This window comes from Girardinichthys multiradiatus, chromosome 8, assembly GCF_021462225.1.
Source record: "Girardinichthys multiradiatus isolate DD_20200921_A chromosome 8, DD_fGirMul_XY1, whole genome shotgun sequence".
In the NCBI taxonomy this organism is placed as follows: domain Eukaryota; kingdom Metazoa; phylum Chordata; class Actinopteri; order Cyprinodontiformes; family Goodeidae; genus Girardinichthys; species Girardinichthys multiradiatus.
Window position 1 is genome coordinate 961,561 of NC_061801.1, and position 26,641 is coordinate 988,201.

General features: G+C 39.9%; 1 protein-coding gene across 1 annotated transcript in view; it reads left to right on the top strand.

Moving 5' to 3' along the window:
* The window catches only part of gfra2b (GDNF family receptor alpha 2b), a 380,025-nt gene that overhangs the window by 282,902 nt on the left and 70,482 nt on the right, over window positions 1-26,641 (top strand). Inside the window, exons 6-7 of the mRNA XM_047373569.1 lie at window positions 14,898-15,007; window positions 16,207-16,347. Coding sequence (XP_047229525.1) covers window positions 14,898-15,007; window positions 16,207-16,347 — 251 coding nt within the window. The remainder of the gene's footprint in view (window positions 1-14,897; window positions 15,008-16,206; window positions 16,348-26,641) is intronic.

Below are 26,641 nucleotides of genomic sequence, written 5' to 3' on the forward strand. Positions count from 1 at the left end.
CTGTGTACCTATAAAGGCTGTTCATAACAAGATGTTGACGTGGTCATCCACTGTTCCTTTTTTTCAGGACATTGATGATGAGGATTTATACAATGATGTGCCCGTGGGGATCCTCTGCCATGAACAGGAATATATCACTCCACACAAGCAGTCCCTTCACCACAACGCATCCTCGGTGGGAATCGTCTTGGAGGGAAACATTGTGATGGATGCTGAGAGCATTGTCTGCAGGACTTACCTATGCACTCCATTTCACCTACCCAAAGAACATGAAGAACAGTTTTGATTTTTTTCAACAGGTACTTCTGAAATGGGGTAAGATAAGACAGACCTGAAATCTAAACTTCAAACACTTAAGAATCAGTTGACAATGTAAGGATCTCTTCTCCACAAGTTTTTAAATGTGAGGTTTTGTTTTTTTTATCAATCGGCAGTAAAATAATTTATTTTCAATTGGCAGTAAAAGAAGAAAAAGGAAATAATAAATCTGGCCATTTATTTACAAGTTTGATAGAAGGGAAAGTGTAAATGTAAGGAGAGTGGGAAAGACTGAAAAAAAAAATGTGTGGCATAGAGAAAGCAAGGGGTGGCACGAGGCAGGGAGGAGGGAATGTAGAGGTGAGGGGAGAGTGTGGGCTCTAGATGGGGCATCTACTGTTTTATTTTTTAACCTTATTCTGTATCATTCACTTTTTTATCCGGAAAAACATTTTTTGTTAAGTTCACAAATGCCAAGATGGAGGTGTGGAATAGAGGCGGAGGGGAGAGTATGGCTGTTATCTGCTCTCTGTTGTTTTTTACCTTCCTGTTCTGTCCTTTTTAGGTCTCAACGCCTTTTTGGTCTTTTCATAGACAAATTTGTTATTTCTAAATGCTAAAATGCCAGTGTTCAGTAGGGCTTCGTTTTATCTTGCCTGTATTTCTGGCAAATTTGAAGAGGCACAGTACAATGTTGTAGTAATCGGAGGTGAGTGAGCTTTGTGTGCCAATATATTAGACACATTTTTTTTTACAGATCAGAATGCTCACTAAAAGCATATTGGGCCATGACTGTTTGTTTTGCTGCTAAAAAGAAAATGTTCAATAAAAACAATTAATCAGTGAAATGTTGCAGTTGTATGTATTCTGCACGGCTCCATTAATTGAAAAACATTTTTTGAGTTTCAAGAACTAAAAAAGTTAGGTTTGGTCAATTAGAATATACAATTTAGTTGAACTAGAATGAAGTAATTCCTGCTTAACAAGCTGAGTTAAATTAACAGATGGTAAATTACTGTTTAAACTACATATCTTCAGTTACTATGACTTGGTTACTAGTAAAAGCAACTTAAATATTCTATTCCATTCCAATAGTGGCTCAAGTTCATTGAACGTAGTTCATTTCACTTATACAACTAATGCCTCATTACTTACATTTTTTAAGGCGAGTTACCTTGATTTTTTTAAGTAGATTCTACTTATCCAGGTTTACAGTGTACTCATAGGGCTTGTCTATTTTGTCTTTAGTATAATTTCTCTAATGTTTCCCTCAATATCATCTATATCTAAATTTAAATTAACTTCCTCACTATGTCTTTCACATAAATATTTAAAAATATCTCACTTAGCTTTATCAAAAACCCATCTTCCCTGCCTTTCCTCCACTTCTATCTCTCTATTAGTATGGATCCTTCACACAATTGGAAAATGATCTCTACCAGTTGTTGTTTCCTGCACTCTCCCACTCAAACATTCCAGCTAAATCTTGATACCAGAGTTAAATCTAATGGAGTTTTGACGAAAATTCAAACTGAAGGACTCACCTCCACCCCCCGGCCGTCCTATGACTCCACCGTGCGTCTCTCCTCCATCCAATCAGTGTCAGATCCGCATGTATCAATGTGTGTCAGTAAATCATCCTCTGAGGCTTCGCTTTTAAGGACCTCCAGTCATGGATTCCCCGCTCTTCAGCTGAGCTTCAATCCTCCTCCACCCCTCCTCCACCATCTCCCTTCCATACTCCTCCAGGCTCCCTTACCTTCTTAGGCCTTCCCTCCACCACCAGTATCGGTTCCCAAGGGGGGAACGTTTGACTTATCTAATTCTAAGTCTAAGACGTTAATTCAAGCTCGTGTCATTCTCAGGATTCATGTCTTCCTCCAGGGTCCGAGCCCCAAAGATATTAACTTTTATCAATAAACTTCTCTAATCGCCATCTTGTTTCTTATTGTGAGTCTTTTCAGGTTGAATTGCCTAGTAGTTTCCTGCGTGAACAGGAAACTACTATTCTTGTTCCTCTCTCGTCATTCATACACCCCAAGTGATTGTGTTCCAAAAGTTCTTCTATTATATCCCCGGTTGGCTCTATTCAATAGAATTCTATGTAGAGGAGACCTTACCATGAGAGTGAATGGAGTTATCAGAACGCTGGTTTGTAGTGTATTAATAAAGTTTGACTGACTGACTTATCTGACTGTTTTGTTGACATTCTCTTTAGCACAGCTCCATCTAGTGGATGCACAACACAACCCCAGTCAAACGTTTGACTGCAGTAGCTTCTATTCTATGCGCCTTATAATCCGGTGCGCCCTATATATGAAAAAAGTTCTAAAATAGGCCATTCATTGAAGGTGCGCCTTATAATCCGGTGCGCCTTATAGTGCGGAAAATACGGTAATGTTTTAACCAGGTCTCTTGTATACATATCACTTCTGGGGCATCAACTAACTTATTAATAAAGTGCTTTAATTCCTGACCGTTAGATATTAGGCTCTTGCATTCCAATGTAGAAGCAAGACCATACAATATACAATACACGCTCTGTCTCTTTGTTCTTCTGTGTTACAAATAATCATCAAATTTCCATCTCTTAGAACTTTTGCAGTCACAATTTCCCAAACTTGGTTCTTTAGAGTGGTAGACAATTTTACTGGATTAATTGACTGCAGTCCTTTCTCATCACTGAATTTTACAATTACTTTAAACTCCTTTACCTCCCTCTCCATCTCTTCTCTAGATTCAGCCCAGTTAGTTATCACCCTTCCCTACTTTCCTGTACCTGCCTCCACTCCAGAGTTTACTTTTTTTGGACTCATCCTTTCACTATCAGAATTTTCACTACTCCTGTCGCTCTCATTACCTGTACTAATGTCCCACTCTGGCCCATTCACAGTACAGCCGTGCCTACCCGCCATTTTTCTCGTCAAAAGTTCTTTAATCAATCCACAGGATTTCCCAATAGTATCTTGTGTGATCCCTCGACGCCGACTTCAAGATGACCGACATGGCTTTACTTCTCTTTCTTCACCCACATTATCTTCTCTGACATTTCTCAATTTATGTTTCTTAACCATTAATAATCGTCCTTATCTTTTAACTTGACTGATTCACGTTCAGTTGTTTAATTCAACAAAACAGCTTCGGTTCAAATTTTGTGACGCCTGCTTTTCCGCAGCCCAGCAAAATCTCCAAACCCTTGGTTAAATAAAGCTTGTTTAGGATATTCCACTCAAAATCATGAAACAAACCATACATTAACTAGACCTAGGGTTTTATTAGGCCCGAGCAGGAAAACTGCAAGGGCCTATTGTAATCGCTCGAATTCTTATTCTTTATTCCGTTTGGTCATTGCGGGGCAATACGGGGACTTTGCCATACCCCAAAAGTCACCAAACTTCACCCAAAATTGTCCCCCAACGAAAATTCTTGATCCTTAATGTCGTCATCAGTGGGCGTGACCTAACCACGTAGCCACGCCCCCAAACGTGAGATAGCCCGAACCGTAAGTCGTAGAGATCTGAAATTTGGCACAATGCTAGAGCACCTCAAACCAAGAAAAAAAGTCTCTTGGGGGTATGCCCTAAAATGCACAAGAAGTCGGCCATTTTGGGTCAAAGGCCGATTTTTGCCCGTTTTTCACTTTTACTCACCTCGAACTTTAACAAACTCCTCCTAGGGATTTTGAGCTATCGGGTTCATATTTGGTCAACATGCAGATAAGGGATGGGAGATTAAAAGTTATCAAAATCGTGAGTTTTTGGCCATGTTTAGGGGGCGTGGCCGGGCCACGAACTTGGCGTTCGCGCCGAAAGTGAAAAATTGCAATAACTTTCCCAAAAAAATTCCAAATCACACCAAAGTTGGCTTGAAGGAGGACATTTGGGTTCCCGACAATCCTATGGGGTCATATGCTGACATCATCAAAGCCACGCCCCTCAGAACCGGAAGTCACTTTTTTCACTTGGAAAGGTGCCTCTCTGACCCTCTTGACCCAATCAACTTGAAAGTGTGTCAGAACACAGACAACTAGTGGGTCTAACTTCGTTTGAAGCACAGTAACTTTTCATAAAAGGGCGTGGCCGTGGCGGCGCCGCGAAGTCAGACGTCACGCCATGACCATACGTTTGGCTCTAATTTCCACATAGATCATCTGATCTGCACCAAATTCAATGTGATTGATCCTTGTCCAGTCCCCAACAGAGATCTGATGACATATTCGGTGGGCGTGGCCTAATCCCTACACAGCGCCCCCTAGAAAACTTAAACAAATCAGCCCCAAGCCATGCTTTGACCGAGGAATCTGAAATTCGGTACACATATCTATCTTCTCAGGACCTACAAAAAAGTATCTTGGAGTATTGGTCCAAACTCCACAGGAAGTCGGCCATTTTGGATTGAAGTTGCTATTTTGACCCTGTTTTGGCCGTTTCTAACCCGCATATCTGAGCAAACTCCTCCTACAGCTTTTGACTTAGAATATTGAAAATCACTCAGTATACTCTTAAGGGATTGGTGATCAAAAGTTATCAAAAGCTTTTTGATACATGAAAGCGTGTGGGCGTGGCCACGCCTCAAAATATGACTTCTCGCCATAAAACACTACATTGATATAGCTCCTACAAGGAAAGTCACAGACAAATGAAACCTTCTAGGATTGATCTGCCTCTAGGCCTCAACAATATTCACTGATCAGATGCTGACATCATCGAAGCACCGCCCCCTGAGAACAGGAAGTATCACGTTTTCCTTTACAAACTCAATGTTTGATGTTCTTCACCTAATCAATGTGAAACTGTCCCAAGTAACAGATAACATGATGGTCTTAGACAGTCACCAGTACTTACTGCTGTAGCTGGAGGGTGTGGCTATGATGGCGTGGCGAATTCTGATGTCACGCCACGGCCATACGTTTGGCTCTGAATTACACATGCATGGTCCGAATCACTCCAAACTGAATATGCTTGATCTTTGTCAGCCCCCAAAAAGCTCTATTGGATTACATTTAAATCTGGATCAACAGCGCCCCCTAGGACACTTCAAGGGCTATATATCCCTCATTCATCATCGGATCCACTTGAAATGTAGTATACATGATCATGAGTTAATGATGGACATTTTGACACAGTCAATTGATGATGTTGTTTTAGCCCCTCCCACAAACAAACAAACAAGCGACTGCAGCGTCCTTCTGGAAGGTCCGATTTACTCGAAATTTTGAATGCTTTTTGCCAGACCGAAACTCTGCATGACCGAAGATCATATGACATGTTGCTCACAGTACCACTTAGTGACGACGTGTTGAAGTGAAGCGGTGTCATTGTCGGTGGCGTGTATGAGGAGATGCCAGGCTCCTGCGGTCGCTCAACAGCCCGAGTTGCGCTGAGGGTGCGAGGGCCTTCAAAGCTGCTTGCAGGTTTTTAGTTATTATTATTTTCTTTTTAGCTCAGGAACAAACTAAATAACTTCTTGTCTGTATTAATAAATTGTTATTTTAACCTTTTCCTTGAACCATGAAATTATATATTTATCTAAGGTTTTATCTCAAAATAAAATACATTCAATGGCTCAGTGTATTGCGATAATGGTTGTGATCCATTTTTATCGGTAAAAGAAAAACACAAAACATCCTGATTACAAAATAATCAGGTTATTACATAAACACAAACAACATCTTTCCAAAATACAATAATTAACGTATTAACAAAATAATTCAAATTCAAGTTAAAATACTTGAGTCAAAAAACTCTTTAACTATCCTAGTAACATTCTGCTAAATAAAAATGAATAAAATAGAAAAAAAAACGAATAAACTATGAAAAAATGTTTAAAAAGAAAAAAATAAGAATCAACCAAATAACTAATAAAAAGATGCAGTTAGATTTGAGAAATTTATGAGAATAAATTAGCTTTCAAAGCTTACAGAGAACAACAGTTGCTATGTGGGAAAATAAAACACTATTTTCTTACAACATTTTTTTTCCAAAATTCATTCAATTAAATTAGGTATCCATTTACATTTTGCACAATTGATCTTTTTAATGTTATTTTAACTAGCCATCATGGTGAATAATTGAATGGGGTGATAGACTACCAAGTTGGCGGCGAAAAAAGGTTTATGGTGTTAAAAGACAGCGAACAAACGGACAGATGGTGCAGTGATGTCACATCTGGGATTAAGTTTAACTGAAAATGAAGAATAATTGTGGCTGTGGCGCAATTTAGCAACCTCTCAAAGTCCAACACGTACCTAACACTAATAGAAATATTGTGCGTGTGAGCGCTGGCGGCGCGCTAAAGCTGATCACAGCATGAACACAGTGAGCTGTATAGTAAACACTGCAGAATTAATGATAATTACTGTCTGAGCATTAGGGGAGCTTTAGCTTTAGATTAGCAGCTGGGATAACAAAGAGAGGTTTTTGCAGACTGTGCGAACATATTCATAAGTGAGTTAATGAGAGGAGATGAAGGCAAAACACAGATGAAATGAAATAAGCTAATGTTACCAGACTATCAGTGCCCAAACTACTGATTGATTGAATCACCAATTTCCTCAGCTGTAGCTTGTTGTGGCCCGACAAAGTTTGAGCATCAAAACAAACCAAATCACAATCAAACAAAAAATATTTAAATTGCTTTATCCTAAACTAATTTTGTCTGTCCAGACACAACCTCTGTGAATGTTCTGATGAACAGTATAGGGTTTAATAGTCCTGGTGGACCAATGAGTTGCTTTGCGGCAACTCTCGGCCTAGCGGCAGGAGTGGGCAGTTACCCAGTACAGGTATGCCTATTCAGCGCACAAAGCTATGCATTCTGGAATTCAGACAGGTTTTTACCAGTCTCCTTTGTTCTCTCGGTGTAGTTCAGGCTTTATGGTGGAAAAAGACTAGGACGTGATAAGCGAGGCCTCCCGCTTTTACTGTTTAAGGTGGTTTTGGATATTCCTGATATCTTTGCGTTCAATGCTTCAGTATTAATCATTCTTGTGTGACGAACTCGGCAAAGCTGCAGAATGGTGACAAACCTGAGACAATTCAAAAATACCGGACCTGCGGCCTCAACGCCCAGTAGAGCCTCAGACCAGAGTAAATCCAAAGCCCTGGACACAGCTCCACCCTCCCCAAACCCAGACGAGGCTAACATGTTGGCCCTGCAATCTGACATTCTTGTTTCGTTAAAGACTGATATCTCTGTGGTAATTAAAGGGCAGATCAAAGAAGCCGTTGCAGAAGATTTTGCTTTTATTAAGGGTGAACTACAAGCAGTAAGGGCAGATGTGGCTATTGGCACAACGGCACTTCGAGCTGATCTGGACCAGGTTACACTCAAGTGTTAAGGATGTTGAGGACGGCTTATTCCATGGGTGATTGTAGCTAAACTACACTATTGCCAAGACTGCATGGAGATATTTTGGCATGCACGTAGTCAGGGCCTGCTTCCCTTTAACGATGCACCAATCATTATCACACCTGATTACACGACGAGTGTGGTTAAGACCCAGGTAGTTTTTACAGAGGTGAGGAGGCTTTCACGCAACTGGGAGGATGTACGCTATGGATTACTATTTCCACCATGGCTTCACATCACTAACAGAGGGGAGGACAAGGAGTTTATTGATGCGAATAAAGCCAAGGATTATGTCAAGGATCGTCACAACCACGGGTAGTGGGGTCGGCGAGTGACTGTGGGTCCAGCTTTCCTTGACCGCCTTACTTTTCAGGTTGTATTAAACCTTCACAAGTTCCTTATGTCCCACTTCAAATATTTTATATTTGTGTGACCTCAATCCCCATCATTTCTGGGGATTGTATTTTAAGTTTATTTTTGGTTAAGTGTTCATTTGTTTGGACCTTGGTCATTGGTTAGTTATGCATTTGTCTTTTTATGTGTTGCTCAGTAGAAGCACATATTACATGTGTGGATTTCTTGTTAAGAGTTGTTATCTCTGTGTTCTTGTGGGAGAGGGGGTTGGGACTATGCTGGATTTGTCTGTTTGGGGGATGTTTCTTGACAGGTATCTACTTCTGATAGCTTGTGTGTATCATATAATATTTAACTTATCTAAATATAACCACTGTTAAAAATACTCAATTTTCTAATCACTGCCCTGCTAATTGTATGAGCGGGAATTTAAAATCCCTTAATAGTCCAGTGAAATCTAGGAAAATTATGACACATTTGAAACACCTTAAAACTGATATCGCCTTTTTACAAGAGATACTTGTGCATTCGGCAGATAGTGCGCAACTTAGCAAAAAATCGTCTGTTCAGGTGTATCAGTCTAATTTCCAATCCAAATCGAGAGAGGTAGCCATCATGATTAGTAAGCAAGTGCAATTTATTGCATCTAGTGTACATACAGACAATGCTGGGTGTTATGTTATAGTGCTGGGGAAGTTATATGCGTTCCCTGTGGTTGTAGTTTCCGTCTCTGCTCCAAACTGGGATGACTATATATTTTTTTTAAATATTCCAAATATATTGACTCACAATCTCATAATTGGTGATGATATAAATTGTGTGCTTTCATCCTTTGATCATGGTACAGTGGGAAAAGCTACCCTGACTAAATCTGCTGACTAAATCAATTCATTCATTTGGCTGACGCGTGGCCTTTCCGAAATCTTACTTCACGTTTGTATTCATTCTTTTCCCCTGTTCATAACACGTATTCTCAAATTGACAATTTTTTCCTCGATAAACGGATTTTACGTTTTGTGAGTGAATGAGATTATGGGGCCATAGTAATTTTTGACCATGCTCCTCTCAGTAAGAAGTCTTTAAATGCATTCAGTATAATTCCATGTTATACCAAACATGAAACACTGTCAAAACATAATACCATTAGCACGTGCACAAAGTATGAAAAGTAAGTAACAAAAAAAATTTAGATGTGCAAATGTACATGTACACATTTCTTCTTTTTGCACCATATTTGCTTGGAAAAAAAGGATAATTTTGTGAATTAAATTATTCACAATGTCTATATAGGTGACTGCTGGGACCGAATCCAACTCTGCTGACATTTTGCATTTGTCCACCTCATATGGATCTATACCGATTACAGCAATCTTTGCTTTGTACCTTTTTAAGGACACAGCACCTAAAGTTTCTCTGTAACTCGCTCCAGCACTTGAAAAAGCCAAAGCTTAGGAAAAACAAACAAAGAAAAACCGTATAAAAGCCACGGTAACGCCACTCGTATTACTTTTCCTATGAAACATCAATTATTGGTATACTATCAACATGCCGCATTTCCGGAGTCACTTACTGCCAGTAGGGTCTTGTGGGAACTATTTATATAGCTTGTGGCTGAAATATTCTATGTAATCTACTGATATGAGAAGTTGTGATTACATTAAATTATAATTTGTGTATGCTGTTTTGTAGAACCACAATCACAGGCTTCTACATGCAGGCTGTGAAACTGAATGCACTTTTCTAGTAAATTTAATTTGTAAAAACAAAGCAAACATAACTTGCTGTTACTTTGCAGCTGGTTTCAGGGAGCCTCAAGAAATAGAGTATCATAATTTTTCAAATGCGAGAACATGTGGTTATGGACAATGTAACTGTTTAAGAGCAATTTATTTTACAGATGAAATTCATTGTTCACTAGTGATAGCCAAAGCCTGTGTTTCTCCTATCAAGCCGGCTCAATACCCAGATTCAACCTATCTACCGCTGTAGTCTCAGTCTCAGTTCGTAGCATGTGAGGAGATTAACTTTGTTATGCTCATGTCAAAGAGTATTTCTGAACTGTTTCAAATGTAGTTTTGAGCTACATAAACAAGGCACATTGTTTCCATACATTTGTATGGGTCCAAAAGATCCACAGTGTACAAGCCCTCAGCAATGTTTTTTGTGCCATCAGAAGAGAACCCAGCCGTGCATCTAGGAGGAAGTCTGTCACAGAGCTTCTCTCATAGTTCACCAAGTGGTTCACTGGCCCCTACGTTTTCTGGGAAAATAACCTACCCACAACACAAAGAGTAGAGCTACATCTGTCTATTTGAGATCCAGAAGTCAGATAAACACAGACAGTGGTTATTAAAGTCACAGACACATTCAGTCCTGCAGAACATTTGTCAAAGTTCTCATCATGGTCCAACTCAATCAAAGCAGTGACACATCTCATTAGAAGAGCTCTAAGACAGTCAAATCAAATGCACCTGCTACAGTGACTGAACAAGAAAGTGCAGTAACTGTTATCATTCAGGACATACAAAGACAAACGTATCGAAAGGAGACAAAACTATTAAACAAAGGCAGCCAGCTACCACATCACAACACTCTGTACCATCTAGATGTTTTCATGGACACGGACAGGCTCTTGGGAGCAAAACTTTCATCTATCAAAGACTCTTTTCAAACACATTCCTAAGGAACATCATGCAACCACATTCACAACAGGTCACTGTCATGACAAAGTGAAACACTGGGTAAAGGGCTTTACCATAAATAAAATCAGATCAAGTAGCTACTGGCTTCCTGGAATGAGCAGAACTGTTGCTTCATTCATCCATCAATGTGTCCTCTGTCACAGTCTCTACTAAGCATCCAGTGCAAAAGCAAGCTCTGATATTAACATGTTTATAGGCTAATTACTAGAAATGGCTATTTCTTGTTAATAGGTTTTCATTCTTGTTGTTCTGATGTAAACAAACAATTTCAATTTGGTGGGAGTTTAAATAACTACAAGTGTATTTATCACAGCAAATTTGTATGATTTCTTTTTTGCTGCTTTTTGATGTTTCTGTAGTGAGGTTGTTAAGTTGTGAAGTTTTACACAGAGTCATGGGGAACATTGTTTTTTACTGGCAATCTCTAAGAAGAGGCAAAGGTTCTGCTGATTGAAGTGTTTAACATTTATGAGCATTTGTCTGTTGATGATTTTTTTAGCAAATATTTAAGACGGCTTCTGAATGGGAATAACGTAAAAAAAATTAATGACACGCTTTTGTGTTTCAGCTCTTACACTGGTGATATTGTGATCTGAGGTATTATGGTGAATGGAATGCGGTTCAAAACTAATTAATTCTCATAAAACCTTCAGTTAAGTGTCGTCCTTGTTTGGGGGCAGCATGCTACAAGCTTCCTTAAACTTCAAACCCCAAACTTACTCTCAAAACCTTACATAAAATTTCAAAAGTAGACCAATCATTTACTATCAGTAAATGAGAGGTTGATTTATCTTCCAGTACAGATTTAGACTTTTGGAGTAAAATTTGCACAAACATTTTAAGAAAGACCCTAAATGTCAACCTTCAGGGTATACAATACCAAATTCTTCATAGAATGCACTCACAGGACAGAAAATGTTCCAAATGGGTTTCTCACTTACACATTTTCAAATTGCATGAGAGATTTACCTGATGACTATTTACATGCTTTTTGGCACTGTTTGCCTGTCTATGGCTGTTAGCTAAAAGTATTTGAAGACCTGCCTAGAATACACAATCACAGTCTGCCCCTCACGTCGCCTTCTTGGTGACATCACAAAAGTGGATTTTTAAAGAAATAGATGCCACAACTTTCTTGAAATTCTATGCATTGCAACAGAAAAAAACCCAAAAAAACAGATAAACAAGAACTGAAAAAATAAAATGTTATTTATTTTTAAAATGTGTTATTAAATTTTGTTTCAATGGAGAAAATGTATGCTTGGAAGAAATAGGGTCAGGGGTAGGGAGTGTGGTTAAGGAATTTGAGTTATGCCTTGGTGGCCATCTTCCAGGTGGGCTGCTCAGCCTGGGGACATGGTTGCTCTGTGGGGATCTCTGGGGGGCCCCTGACCTTGGTTGGTGCTGTATTGATGTGAGCACAAGCGAGAAAAGAGGGGGCCAGTTGGGAAGCTGGAACCCCAGGGGGATTCGTGATAGTGCTTTGGCGCCCACCCCATCCTCCATACACATCCAACACCACATACCAGTAGGGCCTTGATGTGTGGGATGATGGACCTTACAGGGCACCCCCACACCCCCCTCTACTATGTTTGGCCCCATCCTGCACCTCCATTTTAATACATTCAAGACACTTAGGGCTTTGGAGTTGGTTTGGGGGAGACTCGGTGGTTTGGGAGCTCGGTGCTCCAGGTGTCACCATGTCTCTCTTTGTCTTGGGGACTGCTGCTCTTTTGCTTCACTGACGACCTACCTCTATGCAGGGTTTATATCTGCCCTAAAGTGATACCATGTGTTTGACTGCCTGAGGCTGCTGCAGCCTGTCCACCTGTTCTTTGCTGCTCTTGGGTGCTGTGTGTTGCAGGCCTTCTACCCTTCTCGCCACTGTAACAACTGTGCACCTCCAGTTGACAACCTCGCTGACATTTACCCACTCAACACAAACAGGCTAATTTCACAAACACCACTCAATCAACCACCAGCCAACCTACACACACACACACACACACACACCACATCTTGTTATCTTTACATGGACTTTGCAATGAATTTCATTAATTTTCCACTGATTTTAATGCCCTAACCCTGTCTTAAACTCAATTAACACCTCAGTCCTTTACCTAAACCCTAACCCAAAAACAGCACTTCTTCTTGTGGGACCTAGGCTTTGGGCCTTATAAGGAGCAGTGTGTCCTCACAACATAGTACAGGTCCTTCTCAAAATATTAGCATATTGTGATAAAGTTAATTATTTTCCATAATGTCATGATGAAAATTTAACATTCATATATTTTAGATTCATTGCACACTAACTGAAATATTTCAGGTCTTTTATTGTCTTAATACGGATGATTTTGGCATACAGCTCATGAAAACCCAAAATTCCTATCTCACAAAATTAGCATATCATTAAAAGGGTCTCTAAACGAGCTATGAACCTAATCATCTGAATCAACGAGTTAACTCTAGACACCTGCAAAAGATTCCTGAGGCCTTTAAAACTCCCAGCCTGGTTCATCACTCAAAACCCCAATCATGGGTAAGACTGCCGACCTGACTGCTGTCCAGAAGGCCACTATTGACACCCTCAAGCAAGAGGGTAAGACACAGAAAGAAATTTCTGAACGAATAGGCTGTTCCCAGAGTGCTGTATCAAGACACCTCAGTGGGAAGTCTGTGGGAAGGAAAAAGTGTGGCAGAAAACGCTGCACAACGAGAAGAGGTGACCGGACCCTGAGGAAGATTGTGGAGAAGGGCCGATTCCAGACCTTAGGGGACCTGCGGAAGCAGTGGACTGAGTCTGGAGTAGAAACATCCAGAGCCACCGTGCACAGGCGTGTGCAGGAAATGGGCTACAGGTGCCGCATTCCCCAGACATGGGCTACAGAGAAGCAGCACTGGACTGTTGCTCAGTGGTCCAAAGTACTTTTTTCGGATGAAAGCAAATTCTGCATGTCATTCAGAAATCAAGGTGCCAGAGTCTGGAGGAAGACTGGGGAGAAGGAAATTCCAAATTGCCAGAAGTCCAGTGTCAAGTACCCACAGTCAGTGATGGTCTGGGCTGCCGTGTCAGCTGCTGATGTTGGTCCACTATGTTTTATCAAGGGCAGGGTCAATGCAGCTAGCTATCAGGAGATTTTGGAGCACTTCATGCTTCCATCTGCTGAAAAGCTTTATGGAGATGAAGATTTCATTTTTCAGCACGACCTGGCACCTGCTCACAGTGCCAAAACCACTGGTAAATGGTTTACTGACCATGGTATCACTGTGCTCAATTGGCCTGCCAACTCTCCTGACCTGAACCCCATAGAGAATCTGTGGGATATTGTGAAGAGAACGTTGAGAGACTCAAGACCCAACACTCTGGATGAGCTAAAGGCTGCTATCGAAGCATCCTGGGTCTCCATGAGACCTCAGCAGTGCCACAGGCTGATTGCCTCCATGCCACGCCGCATTGAAGCAGTCATTTCTGCAAAAGGATTCCCGACCAAGTATTGAGTGCATAACTGTACATGATTATTTGAAGGTTGACGTTTTTTGTATTAAAAACAATTTTCTTTTATTGGTCGGATGAAATATGCTAATTTTGTGAGATAGGAATTTTGGGTTTTCATGAGCTGTATGGCAAAATCATCCATATTAAGACAATAAAAGACCTGAAATATTTCAGTTAGTGTGCAATGAATCTAAAATATATGAATGTTAAATTTTCATCATTACATTATGGAAAATAATTAACTTTATCACAATATGCTAATATTTTGAGAAGGACCTGTATATGTTGGAAAAATTGGCCTAACACTGTAACCAATGCTAGAACACACACACACACTTATGCATTGACACATAGATAATCCAAATGATTGAATGTGATACAGACACAGGTTACAATTACATCAATGCGTCCTGCCTACTTTGATATAATACAGTCAATCACACAATTCCATCTCGAGATATCCTTTTTGTAGAGCAAATCTAAACTGGTACATGTAGGCAACCAGCTTCTCTATACGGTAAGCCTGAAATGCTATGAAAGGACATGTGAAAAGAAAAAGAAACAAAAAAACTTAAAAATGGAATTTGGGAGCAAATAAAATAAAAAAGTACTACAATGGATTTTAACACACCCTAAACAATGTACGATAAGATATAAGCAATGCTGCAATAATTATTTCACCAATTACATCTACTGCCGAAGTTGGAGACTGAATTGTTTTTGTTGTGTTGCTATAGGTCTCGCCTTGCTGATTTCCACATGAACTGCCAGATTACGTCTCACACCGCCACCAGCTGCCCTTATGACAACTACATCGGCTGCCTCATGTCCTACGTCGGCCTCATTGGTTAGTCCACTTCAGATTGATATTTTTCAAATAATGAAACTTGTGCAATAGTAGTTTTTTGCATGACTAGTGTCTTAGGCAATCCCCTCTCTCTGAACACTCCCCTTCCACCTCCATACCACAGACAACCAGACAAAGATGTAAACCAAAATAACTATGACCTTTTATTTTGTAATATAATTAAATTAGGAATTTTAAAAATGAATAAATGTGAAGTTAGTTGTGTTTCAAAACATAATTCTCAATAGACAGATGACGATATACAGATGTACATGATACCTATAAAGATATTAATAAATATATATTAGATGTAAACAGATTTCCACAATATGTTTGAGAAAACTAATAATTCCCAGTTTTGCTTTGATAAACTTGACAAACTATATTGAAAAGAATCAGTTATCAGTGTGGGGTAATTCTAGACAAGTTAGACCAGTCTGTATGTTGTACTGTTGAAAATTCTCTTTCTTGTGTTTTTAAAAATCAAATAAACATTCCAAAAATCTTAAATTGTGTATAATTATCTAGTTAATGTTTGACCAGTCTAAATATTTTAGATGTTGAATTAGAGAGGATTTAAATCCAGATTATTTTAAAATGTTGAAAGGCTATTTAATTTACTTGTAAGATGCCAACTTCAGCATCATCATCTACCCACAACGAACAGCAAACATACACACAAGCAATAGAAAAATAGTTGTAATAAACTAATGACTCATTTTGGCCGCCCTGGGCAATGAGCCATACTGTCCCTGTCAAAAACCACCTGTGTACAACAGAAAAACAAGAGCTTCACCCTGTCTGCTCCGTGTGTTTAAACGCGTATGAACTAATCAGTCAGCAAATAGAGCTTTATTGGAGATTTTTCTGTGTAAATGGATTATGCAGGAATCAGTATAATGTTTTACAGTTTGTTTTAGCTTATACAGAAACTGCAGAACTCTTGAGATAAGCAAAAATTATTAATGCTGCAATTTGATAACTATTCTCAGCCTTGTTCCTTGACCATTATTTGAATCGTCAGTGTAGGATTTACAGAGGCACATTGTAGGTGCTTTATGTCATTTTTGGAAATGGGCTTTAATTTTAGAACTCATCATATTATTCCCAATTTGCTAAAATCCTTTTTAGCATTCTTCCTTGATAATCCTCATCTTAATTCTTTTTCCCCATCCATCCTGTGCTCTGTTGGGTCACAGGCTCAGACGTAACACCAAACTACAATGACAACAGCCCCACTAACATCACCATCAGCCTGTGGTGCACCTGCAGGGGCACGGGTCACCAAGAGCAGGACTGTGACGCCTTCCACCGAGACTTCACCCACAACACCTGCCTCAGTAAGTCTGCCGCTGTGTGTCAGGGCCAATATTATCCAAACGCAGCATGATGTCATTTTACAAACACTGACAGAAGAATTTTATAAAAAGAGATTTTGAGAAAAAAAAATCAGCTTGGCATTCTGTCATTGAGATAATAAATTTTTGTAGCTCTAATTTAGCCAACATGTCCAGATGGGCCCCATATGGGTTATGCGCAAGCTGCCAATATGGGTCCCAAGTGGGTTTGTCTGTGGGTTCCATGGAGGCCCTAAAGGGGAGTCTACATGGGCTTTACATGGGCCCTATCTAGGCAATTCATAAGGGGCCCATATAGGCCCTATCTCTGTCTGAAGAAAATATTTCAATGAAACATGTGAGGTTCCCGTGTGCTGGATAATAGGCTTCAAGTGGGTTTGTCCATGGGTTTCTGGGAGGCTCCACCTGGTCCTTGTATGAGGCCCAAGTGGGATCTACCCAGGCTTTACATGGTGCCTATCTGGGGGATTTGTCCAAGACCCCCATAGGCACCATATTACTGCCTTGGAAAAAAAGATCTCACTGAGCCTTAAGGGGGCACCAGCAGGACTTTACAACAGGTTTCACATTGGTTTGACAACAATTTCCCATATTGCTCTACATGTGGGTCCCTATAAAAGTAAAGTCTTAAAATGAAAAATGGAAACGAAACACAAAAATGCTGCATTTAAAAATGCTGCTTAATTAACAAACAAAAACAAAAACTACCATACACAGCTGTGTTTAAGACAAACAAATTTAATATACAATATTTCCTCTACAAAAACCATAATAACTAACCATATTGCTGTTTTGACATTGAACTATGAACATGTTATGGGCTGAATCCTCTGAGTTATGAAAATGTTACTTGTAGAATAAGCATTTGATTTGTGTTTCATCTTGGGACTGATTGGCCAGTGTTTCACCCTGTTTGATGAACTCCCTCTGTCCTCGCAATGCCCGTTTTCCTTCCTTCTCGTTAATGTCCTTTGTTAGGATGTTCTTCTTCAGTGCTCCTGGAAAAAAGGGTCAACTTAGTATTTCTAAGTTGTTTTGTGGAATAAATTTCAAAAGAAATGTGATTCTCACTGGACTAGTCCAGAAAGAGTTATATGTTTTTTTTCATCTTCATGGTGCCAGGTCAGGTGACATTATACATGACACCATTCTTCGGATTGCATCGTCTACCGAAGCACCTCCTATTTCTCCAACCATGACGACCTGAGAACACATGCTGAAAAACAGAGAAGAACGTCTATTGTCACTGAACACTTAGATAATGATTACTACTACTATTGCAATTTTGTATTTTATAATTCTTGCTGATGAATTTTTTTTTTACTATGATTTAACTGGTATTGCTCAAAAAAATTTACAATCTCGAAATTTTAGAATGAGGACCATCAACACATTGCAGTTATGAATCCAATTAATCTCAAAACTTTCATAAGTTGCTTGCAAATCTTGTCAGCACAATGTAAGAAGTGTTTGATGCTTTTTGGATCATTTTGAATCAGTCACATTGGGTTTTCATTCAGTATTTTTCCATGTCAAATTATGACTGCTCCACAGCTGTGTTTAGTTTCTCATAATTGATATTACTGCATTAAGCGATTTCAATGATGATTAAAATTAGACGATGTTTAAAATTTTTGGTGGGGAAAGCAAACATTCCGCAATAACGTTTTTGTTGCCGTCTTCTTCTAAAATTGTCAGATTCTCTCCATGTCTCCATACTCCTGTGTGCATGCCTGTATTTCCCAAGGCAACCCTAACTGAGGAGTTGATTGTTTGAGCAGCGTCACGTGTGATTACTACTACCAACAGACAAGCAAAGCTACACCAGTTTTTTAAGACTACAAAAGAAATGCACTGAAAGAAGCTTTGTTTAAGGGGAAATAGGTCTTCCTTTTAGTGTTGGTCCTTGAGAACCGTTTTCTGTCGAGATTTAGATGTCACCATGCTAGAGATTGACCGATACAGGTTTTTTAAGGCAGCTGCAGACACCGATTATTTTGACATAAGTTTAACAGCTCTGGGCCAAAAGCAATAATGTAATACATGTAATGTATTATATTATAATGTAACAAACATGAAGCTGGTCTTTGGTCTTTATCAGTCTCTCAATATCAGGCTGCAGCTGACTCGCTGAGAGGGTGAGTATGTCCTGTAGGTGTGAGTCAGTCAGACTGCTTCTGATCCTGGACTTGTTAAGGTTCATTACACTAAAGGTCTGTTCACAGATGGAATTGCTGCCAAACAAAGATAACATCACCTGTGCATGTTTCCTGATGCTTGGGTTCCTTTGAGCCGAGACAAATGTGTAGAACTCTTTGAGCTGTAGTGACATTAATTTATTCCTTAGGTCAGTATCACATTGAAACTCAATTAGCTCAATTTGAATGTGATCAGGCACACCTATGTTGAACGACTGGGAAAAGTGCTCCATGTCACTTCCACTTTTCCAAAAGTTCTCAAAGCGTAACTCAAACTCCTGGTCCAGGTTTCTGTGAAACACTGCGTATCCAGGCAGTCTCTGCTTCACCAGTTTGACGTCTCTCAGACTCAGGAAGTGTGCAAGGTTTCCTCAGAAGAAGAAAATGGCTGCTAAGACTTTTGTGCAACAACACAAAACTATGACAAATATTGAAACAAATATTGTTTCTATCTTCTTAAGTTTGTGTTTTTGTTATGCACCCCAAATAACAGCAACATATTTCAGCAGTGTTAAAGTACAGTTATACTTGTGTACTTATTAGTAACATATTCCCCATAATATTAAACACAATATCTGCACTTTCATTATGTGAGGTGCATTCTGACAACCTCCATCTCTAATATCACCTGATTAAACCATAAAAACCATTACCAGCACAAAAACCAGCAAGATTAAAAAGACAAAAACGAGCATGTCTGCCTATCAAACAAGTTTAAGTACCATGGACAGCGCTGTCCGTCCGCAACAAAGTTTTAAAGTGCAGAACTTACTCACAACATAAACCAGAGTACTAGACATTTGTCAGAGTCTGTGTTTGTGTGTGTGTCTGTGTGTGTGTGTGTATGTGCTGGTGTGTGTGTGTATGTTATACTTGTATTCATGGCTTCAATGTTTCTCAGTTGGTGCTGGAGGTTCTCAGGTTCACTGGATGACAGGTGCGACCTATCTGCTGATTGCACGGAGGAGTACTTAAGCGGGAGGCTTCCAGCACTTCGACGCCAGAGTGTTTGCCTTAGTGGTTTTTACCCGAGGCTTTGTTTACCTTGCTGAGACATGACTTTGTTCCAGAGGTTCTCTGAGCAATCTGGATTATCGTCTACTGAGTATTGGATCTACCTTCTTGTGGATTTCTCTCCCAACTGTTTGTACATTTCAGCAGGTCAGTGAAGTCCACCTTAAAAGCCACGTCAAAAATCCATTTATCATCTGAGGGGACTTGAGTGTCACTGTTCTTGTTAGAAAATCCACAATGGCATGGTGCAGCTCAGAAAATCTTTAGAGGACTCTCCCGCGGCTCAGCCACTTCACCTCTTGGTGGTAAAGGACATCTTTGTATTCTGAATCAACCTCCTCCAGAAAAGTTGTGAACTGTCGATGTGAGAGCGCTTGAGCGTATACAGATAATAATAGCAATATTGTCGCACATCTGGTCCCCAAAGCCAACTGATTTGGCACATAGTTGTTCTTGGTGAAGAATGCAGTGGTACTGGGCCGCCTTACCTCTGCACTGAGAAACCTTCTGGGAAACTAGTGTGGTGGGGCCTGCTTTCCTTCCAGCCATAGCAGGTGCTCCGTCTGTCCTACCATTTTCTCAGAGCTCAGCTCCTTCATATCAAGTACAAGAGTACACATAAGTTCAGTAGCCCTGTTTATTTGTTAGAGTAGGAAGATCCAAATTTTACAGCACACAAATCCTTTATTTTTGTTGTGTTGCCCTGTTTCTCGAGTCTGGCCAGCTCCTGTGTAATTTCCATGTTTTCACTCACCCCCCGAATGAAAACCAAAAGTTGTGCGGAGTCTGAAATATCTGTGCTCACATAACACGCCAAAGAAAAGGCAACAAATTTGCGAGCTTTAGCTTTAATTTGCTCTTTAATATCCTGAGACATATCTTCAATTCGACAGGTTCCAGTGTTTCGTGAGAGGCTGATTTGGGAGAAAACATTTACTCGAGATGGGCACATTACTGCCACAGCTCTGGAGAAAAAATCAACAGAGTCCCTTGTTGAAAATGATCTCCCAGTCCGGGCAATTAGCACGGAAATGTCCCGTGCCGTACTGTCTGGGGCTCCCGAGGGACGTGCAAGAGTGCCTTGTGGAAAACGGAGTTTAACCAGCAGGTCTGCGGTCTTGTTCTTTCGGGCATCGCCTTTGTATTGAGAAAAAGCTAGATGCTTCGTCTCATAATGACAACGGTACTCCTTTAGGACAGCAACTGCCTGCTTTACAATTTATGTCAATAAAAAAATATTCTTCCTCCCAAGACTTTTTGAAATTCTTTTTTTCTGTGTGCCACTGACGATTTCGCTTCATTTTGGTGCCTGCCAGAGCTGTAAGCCAGTTTTTTTGCCCGCATAATTTAATTAGGCCTGCGAAGTTTGAGAAAGTTTGACTCAATCAACTCTGAAAGCAAAGAATTACGGGACATTTCAGAAATTGATCAAATGTAAGTATTTGTGTTCTTATAAAGTGTACAAATCTACATGCATACTTAAATTTACTCTACGTGTCTTTAGTAGCTACTTATATTTAATGTTTAATCCTAATATGTGATATAATAGATAATTTAATAGCTAATTAAAGTATGACTGAAGAGTAAATGCAGTACAGTGTGTGTGTGTATATATATATATATATATATAATATGGCTGCACGGTGACACAGTTGGTAGCACTGTTGCCTTGCAGCAAGAAGGTCCTGGGTTCGATTCCCAGCCAGGGGTCTTTCTGCATGGAGTTTGCATGTTCTTCCCCGTGCATGCGTGGGTTCTCACCGGGTACTCCGGCTTCCTCCCACAGTCCAAAGACATGCCTGTTAGGTTAATTGGTCTCTCAAAATTCCCCTTAGGTGTATGAATGAGTGTGTGCGTGGTTGTTTGTGTGTTGACCTGCGATGGACTGGTGACCTGTCCAGGGTGTACCCCGCCTCTCGCCCACAGACTGCTGGAGACGGGCACCAGCTCCCCTGTGACCCACTAAGGAATAAGCGGTAGAAAATGACTGACTGACTATATAAATATATAAAAAACAACTGGACCTTAGTGTATTTAATGTTCTTTCCTCCATTTACATGATAAAACTTACAATGACTTCAAATGTTACACAAGTATCAATTTAAACAAAAAAGAAACATAATAAACTAAACATTAACAATGGATAGCACATGGAGGGAGTGGCAATGCATGAGCTTCACGTGATCTTGAAGCAAGACTGCTGAATGCACTAATGAATCAGCGAACGCAGGCTTTTGCAGAGCTTGATGACAACACACATTTGCACCATGTGTATTGAAGCAGGGAAACAACTAAGTTTTAGGAAGCTGGCTCTCAAGGCCAGTTTGCCACTCACATTGAATTCTCACGACAAATCATTGCGTGAATGTTTGGAATACTTGTACTTCCATTAGACAGTCAACAGAGAGCAGTAACGGGTTTTTATTTAAACTTTGAAATAAAAATTTTAAAGGCACTTAAAGTTAATTCAATCGATTCATACAGATTTCAGGAAGTCAGGTACATACATTCCAATTGATCTTAAGAATCAAACAGTGCAGTCAGATTCAGTTTATTATTCAAATTGTTAAAAGTTTTTCTATCTAAGGAAACCCAGCAGATTGCATCCAGTCAGTGACTTGCAGCATTCACTCCTCCCGGATAAGCATGTAGAGACAGTGGACAGTCACTGGTGTTGACTTTGCAGCAATCCCTCATACTGAGCATGCATGTAGCGACAGTGGAGAGGAAAAACTCCCTTTTAACCAGAAGATACTTCCGGCAGAAGCAGGCTTAGTTAGAGCAGCTATGTTCCACGACCGACTGGGGGTTTGAGAGAACAGAACAGAGACACAAAAAGAACACAGAAGCACTGATCCAGGAGTCCTTTCTATGGGAAAGCAAAGTGAAAAATTAATGGTTATAGCTCCTTCAGAGGCTTCATCTAGGAGATAAATACAGCTAAGCAGATGAACTCTGAGCCAGTTTTCAAGTCTAGAGTATGAAAGAGAGCACATACAGTTAGTCATAGTAGAAGCTCAGCCAGTAGCTATGTCTGGGAGAGACAGGGTTAAAGACTGAAAGACAGGGCCAAGTGTATCATCGGTATAAGGTGAGCATTAAGTTCTTGGCAGCAGCAACTTGGCCCATGGCCCCCTCCCCCAGCAAGGTGTCACAGCTAAACGCAGAGTCAGGCCAGGTGTAGCTTTTAGAAAGAGAAAAAACGAGAGAACATAAAGTTAGAAGCTGAAATAACAGCAAATAACGCAAAATTGGAGAGTACTATGAGAATGTAGCAGAGAGTGTGCCAGTGTCCTCCAGCAGCCTAAGCCTCTAGCAGCATAACTACAGAGATTTTGAACCAGTTTGGGACCACTTGTTTTAATCAGGGTTTTGAGCAGATAGTGTCAAAATTGTTAAAGTTGATGAGTTAGAATATAACAAGCAGCTCTGCTTCTTACCAATGTCATGTTGTTTCTACACTGAAATAAATATGGAGTAGCATTTACAAGTTTTTCCATGTAGTAATTTGAAGTAAATTTTACAGGAGGTATTCTACCCCCTGTAAAATTTACTTAGAATTTCTGAATACCCCTTGTGAAAAAAATTCTGAAATTCAAAATAAGTTTTACCCTTTGTAAAATTTATTTTGAATTTCTGAATGGAACAACCTAATAAGGTTTTTCAAGGTGAATGCCAACAGTGAACTGCTAATTGGTGTTTAGTAAAATAATAAATATGTAAATGCTCTGTATTTCAGCAGCAAACTGGGAAAATGTCATTTTATTTGTCCACCAGTTTTGTACAATTGGGAGAGTTGAACCGATGTATTTGGACTGGTTGTCCCGAGTGTCTCCTCCCCGACGTAGATTGTTTATGTTTATAAATATAAACAATTTAAAGATGTGTTGGGTGCACTGAGTGCACCCTACGCTCCCTGTTAAGGAAATACATTGACAAGGATTCCTGTGAGAGTAATCTTCTGAATGATGCAGAGATTTGCAAGCTTTTTATTAATATAGGCATCTATTAACTCTTTAATGCAGTACATTAATCATCACTAAAGATCAAGTGTAATGCCACCCTGAGTGTTTGTATATGTGTACCATTCATAAAAACTTGAAATAGACCTATCATGAAGTCTCACTACAGCATCAGTAAACCTTTAAACTTACAGAATTGGAAAGAGCGACATTGTTTTGCGTGCAAAATTTGGGGCTGCTGAGATTTGGGTACTTATCTGTGATAATGTAGAAAAAAAATATCTCCCATAACTTTCTATTCTTCTAAGTTAAGTGGGCATGCATATTTTGGCAAGGCTGATTCTGAGGCTGCCGAGATGTGTACAATTAATTATCCTTGGACTAGTTTGATCTGAACCTGCTCATCAAGCACTATGTCACGTTGTGCCGTACAAAGCCAATCTGCACAGCCACCACCACAAGTAAATTTTCACTGTATAAAAAAAACACTGTCAGATCAAAAGGTTTATTGGCTGATATCATACTTAAGCCCAGGTAACAGGATCAGTCTTGAAGGTGTAAAAGTTGGATCTTCCTACTCTCACAAATAAACAGGGCTACTGAACCTATGTGTACTCTTGTTCTTGTGTGTGGAATTTTGTTGTCTGAAGATCAGATGTAGCCTCTGTGCAAGCTTATGTCGAGCACCTTTATGTGGCTGTCAAGTAACAAAAACAAAACACATGGTTCAAGCTAAGTTGTTACACCTACACCCCCCCACCAAAACTCTCTTTCTTGCATCTCCAAGTGCACACACAGTGCATGTCCTCCATGACTCATCTGGTCTTCGGCGCTGTTTAACTGCCAAGGTGATATTAAGTTTGAGGCCTACTGGCCAAAATCACTCAGTCTTGTCCTCATCAGTAAACCAACATGATGAGATAATATCCACTAGAGCCCTTACTTAATTTGTCACTTCCTCCCTGAACTACACAATGTTGAAGAGACACATGCTGCAAAGTTCATATGAGGTAAGTCAGCAGCCATGTAACTGAGGAAAAGCCACATTTTCATCTTGCCCAGGAAGCAGCACAACGTTTTTTGTTAAGTCAGTCACAGGTGCACTATGACGTCTTTCAGATAGTTTTGTCACTTTTCTAACACCCAGGGAAGAAAAATCTATAGGATAATTATAAAAGCATCCTTGTCTTTCATAGAACTGGCACACCACCACAATGCAAAATTGGAGAGTTGTGTGAGAATGTAGCAAAGAGGGTGAAAGTGGTCATTATGTCCTCCAGCAGCCTAAACCTATAGCAGCATAACTACACAGATAGTTTTAGTTCAGATTATTTAGTTAAACTGCACTTATTTTCAACAATGTCGTCTCAAGGCACCCCACAAAGGGTCCCACTGATGGTCATTGTTACATTAAAAACCACAAGGATTGGGATACCTCTCTCTGTCAGACTGATTATAACCATTGGAAAAGAGAACGGGTCATACAGGTAGCAGAAATGGAGGGTGTTTGCACCTCAACCATAATTGAGCCGGATTAGGCTAAACCTGACTCCCCCTTACTCCATCCAACAGGGAGGGAGGAAGGCTCCCTCCCTGTTGGATGGATGAACTAAGCCACTCTAACTATAAGCTTTTTCAAAAAGGAAAGTTTTAAGCCTAGCCTTAAAAGTAGACAGGGTGTCTGCCTCACGGACTAAAACTGGGAGCTGGTTCCACAGGAGAGGAGCCTGATAACTAAAGGATCTGCCTCCAATTCTACTTCTAGAGACTCTAGGAACCATCAGTAAACCTGCAGTCTGAGAACGAAGTGCTCTGTTAGGAACATATGGAACAATCAGATCTCTGATGTATGATGGAGCTAGATCATTAAGGGCTTTATATGTGAGGAGGAGATTTTTAAATTCTATTCTGGATTTAACAGGGAGCCAATAAAGGGAAGCTAAAATAGGAGAAATATGATCTCTCTTTTTAATTTTCATCAGAACTCTTGCTGCAGCATTTTGAATCAGCTGAAGGCTTTTAACTGCATTTTGTGGACATCCTGATAGTAAAGAATTACAATAGTCCAGCCTTGAAGTAACAAATGCATGGACTAGTTTTTCAGCATCACTCCTGGACAGGATATTTCTAATTTTGGCAATGTTCCAGAGATGAAAAAAAGAAATCCTAGAAACCTGTTTAATATGGGATTTAAATGACATGTCCTGGTCAAGAGTAACACCAAGGTTTTTTACTTTATAACCGGAGGTCAATTTAATGCCATCCAGGTTAAGTGATTGACTAAGCAGTTTCTTTTTTAAAGACTCTGGTCCAAAGACAACAACTTCTGTCTTGTCTGAATTTAGAAGCAAAAAATTTTTAGTCATCCAAGTTTTTATATCTTCAAGACATGCTTGTAGTCTATCTAACTGGTTGGGTTCATCAGGATTCATGGATAAGTAAAGCTGAGTGTCATCAGCGTAACAGTGAAAATTTATCCCATGCTGCCTGATAATTTGACCTATTGGAAGCATATACAGGTCCTTCTCAAAATATTAGCATATTGTGATAAAGTTCATTATTTTCCATAATGTCATGATGAAAATTTAACATTCATATATTTTAGATTCATTGCACACTAACTGAAATATTTCAGGTCTTTTATTGTCTTATTACGGATGATTTTGGCATACAGCTCATGAAAACCCAAAATTCCTATCTCAAAAAATTAGCATATCATTAAAAGGGTCTCTAAACGAGCTATGAACCTAATCATCTGAATCAACGAGTTAACTCTAAACACCTGCAAAAGATTCCTGAGGCCTTTAAAACTCCCAGCCTGGTTCATCACTCAAAACCCCAATCATGGGTAAGACTGCTGACCTGACTGCTGTCCAGAAGGCCACTATTGACACCCTCAAGCAAGTGGGTAAGACACAGAAAGAAATTTCTGAACGAATAGACTGTTCCCAGAGTGCTGTATCAAGGCACCTCAGTGGGAAGTCTGTGGGAAGGAAAAGGTGTGGCAGAAAACGCTGCACAACGAGAAGAGGTGACCGGACCCTGAGGAAGATTGTGGAGAAGGGCTGATTCCAGACCTTGGGGGACCTGCGGAAGCAGTGG